Genomic DNA, 2,952 nt, shown 5'->3' with positions numbered 1-2,952 from the left:
AAAAATAAAACTTACATAAATATACAAATATATATATATATATATATATATGTTATATATTTCCCAAATTATATGGCATTTAAAATTTTCAAAGATGAGGGGAAAAAGAGAAAACACTACTCAAAAAATTGAGACAATATAAATATATATATATATTATATATATTTTTATATATTTATATTTCTAATTATATAAAATTTTGAACAGGTTTTATTTATAAGAATGAAAAAAAAAAAAAAACATATTTTAAATAAATTTAATGATTGAATGTATCCAAATGATCACAGATATATAAAAACATACATAAAATTTGAACATATGAATATTTTATATTAAATATATAAATAATGTATACGATCGATTTCGTAAATGAAGAAAAATATATTCAAAGGGTAGGAGATATTTGTGGTGATTTTTACGTACCAGTATGTTTACCAGGACGATATAAATATAATGTGGAAGATATAGAAAATCTTTTAGATCTATGGATGACTAAGAAACATAAAATAAAAAATGGAGAGCATAAAGATTTATATTTGTTTAGTTTATTATTTAAAGAAACAAAATTTTCTTTAATATTAACAAAATCGAAATACGAAAATAATATTTCATCATGGGAAACATTGTGGTTATCTTGGAAACATGTATTTAAAAATAGTTTCGATGAAAATAATAATAAATATATAAAATTATATACAAATAATATTATACAATTTCAAGCAGGATGCATATATTTATTATTCTTATTATATTTTAGTCAACATGTAGAAGAAAATCACTATGCTCTTCCTTTATATCTTTCACCCGATATAATGAATCTTTGTTTAGATGTTACAGAGAAATGCGAGGAAAGTAATATTTTTAAAGAGTTAAGATTTATATTAAATTTTATGGTCGATACCAATTCTATTATTTTATGTTGTAATGATGAATTGAATGAAATATATCAAGACAGATATGGAGATCCACTTTATATTGAAAAGAATAAAATGTCTGTAGAAAATTCTATAGAAATTAATGATGTAGATATTAATAAATTATACGACACTTTAATTACAGATATTAAATATATTAGTGAAAAATGTGATGAAAAAAGAAGGAAAAAAACCTTAAGCAACACATCTACTAATAGTCTCCTTACCAAATTAGAGCATATTAAAAAGGTAATAAATAAGGATGATCTTTGAAGGATCGAAAATGTTCTATTTATTAGAACAATATCACATATATTTTCTTCGATATATGAATATAATTACTTGGCAAAAAAATATTAATTTCTCATAACTATTGTAAAAATAGACCTTTTTTTAGGAACATCCCAATGGATATGTATATATAAATGAATATATATATATATATATATATATATATGTATTTTTTTTTTTTTTCTTTTTTTTGTAATATAACTATCATATGCCAACCTACTGAATATTTTTTTTCTTTTGAACATATAAAAAAGTTATGTACATACATTATAATTAATCTTCTAATTCCCATGTGCTATCTTATTTTTTACATGTATTATGTTTTATTCTTTAAGAAAAAGTAAATAAACCTTTTATGTAATATACATAAAACTAAAACTGTGATATAATTATATATATATATATATGTTAGAATATAAAAACAGGTTCACATTTATATACATATGTGTGTAGATCTATCCATCTGTCTTAATTTTTTTTTTTTTTTTTTTTAAACAACTTAAACATAAGATTAATTACATATATATTGTGTTTCGTTTTAATTTTGTTTTTTTCTATATGTTAACAAAATGAGGATATCTCCCTTTCTAATTATTTTATTTTTTGTGTTTTACAAAAAATTTAATGTTAATTGTATAATTCAAAAGCAAGATGTCTACTTGGATGATGACTTTAAAAGTTTCACTTATTTTTTTGGTTAATATATATTAACAATATTTTTATGTTAATTTAGTATGTCTGTAATTTGGACTTGTACACTAAATATATGCATAAATATAAAAAAAAAAATAAAAATAAATAAATAAATATATATATATATTTATGTTTATATTTATTTATTTTATTTTTCATAGCATCCTCTCCATCCGCTGATTTCTTATCTCGGATTGTCCACAGTGACGATTCAAGATTTGTTCAAATAAAAAATAAAATAGGTTTAATATAAAAGAAATGAAAAATATAAAAGTATATTTTTTTCTTTTTTTTCTAAATTTTCAAAAAGTAATAAGGTGGTATATAAATGGATTGGATTTATTTTTATAGATATATGGAGCAAAACTGTGGACAAGGCATATGCCATAAATCAAGTACTAAAATAAATACACATACACATATATATATATATATATATATATATATCAATTTATTTTTATTTATATTATTCATATAAATACATTTTCATTTTAATGAATGAACTCATAGAGAAAAATTAATTTTGTCATTTCAGGTTTCTAATGTTATTATGAAAGTATATGTAACACTGTTGTTGTTATTACTATTACCATATTTTGTGTATATGGGAATTTTTGGTGAGAACATATATATGTGTATATCTATATATGTATAGGTATTTCAATTTAAATGTTTATAGTGAAATGTTAAATTTTTCAATTTATTTTAGGCAACACAAAAAATCATACAGTCTTAGCCTTATCTTCTATATTGAGTAAGATTATATAAAATAAATAGATAATAAATTACTCTTAAAAGCATATTGACATGTGAAAATAAAATATACCCTATAATTATTATATGATGAACATATGCAGGTTATTTCGTGCTTTTAATTACATTTTATTTGACTAATGGAATTTTAAATATTGGATTTGTTTGTTCCTTGCCATTAGTATTTGGATGTTAAAAAGGGAAAAAATAAAATGATAATAATAATATATATAATAGAAAATAAACTATACTTTAAAATAATATTTTCTTTTTTTTTTTTAACTTTTGATTTTGTATGGAA

General features: G+C 20.0%; 2 protein-coding genes across 2 annotated transcripts; both read left to right on the top strand.

The window, feature by feature from the left end:
* Positions 1-347: 347 nt before the first annotated feature.
* On the top strand, positions 348-1,187 carry PRSY57_1203900 (hypothetical protein; the record flags this gene model as incomplete). The annotated part of the gene is made up of 1 exon (XM_012908469.1): positions 348-1,187. The coding sequence occupies one exon, from the start codon at positions 348-350 to the stop codon at positions 1,185-1,187; it is 840 nt and encodes a 279-aa protein (XP_012763923.1).
* A 587-nt stretch (positions 1,188-1,774) lies between these two features.
* PRSY57_1203800 (putative membrane protein) lies at positions 1,775-2,842 on the top strand (the record flags this gene model as incomplete). The annotated part of the gene is made up of 6 exons (XM_020115027.1): positions 1,775-1,901; positions 2,060-2,140; positions 2,250-2,293; positions 2,434-2,515; positions 2,608-2,652; positions 2,756-2,842. Coding segments are annotated over 6 exons (466 nt in total), but the record flags the coding sequence as incomplete, so codon positions are not given.
* Between the last annotated feature and the right edge of the window lie 110 nt (positions 2,843-2,952).

The sequence above is a fragment of the Plasmodium reichenowi genome, chromosome 12 (assembly GCF_001601855.1).
Source record: "Plasmodium reichenowi strain SY57 chromosome 12, whole genome shotgun sequence".
In the NCBI taxonomy this organism is placed as follows: domain Eukaryota; phylum Apicomplexa; class Aconoidasida; order Haemosporida; family Plasmodiidae; genus Plasmodium; species Plasmodium reichenowi.
Note: the sequence above shows the minus strand (reverse complement) of the source record. Positions and strands in the feature narration are given on the sequence as shown.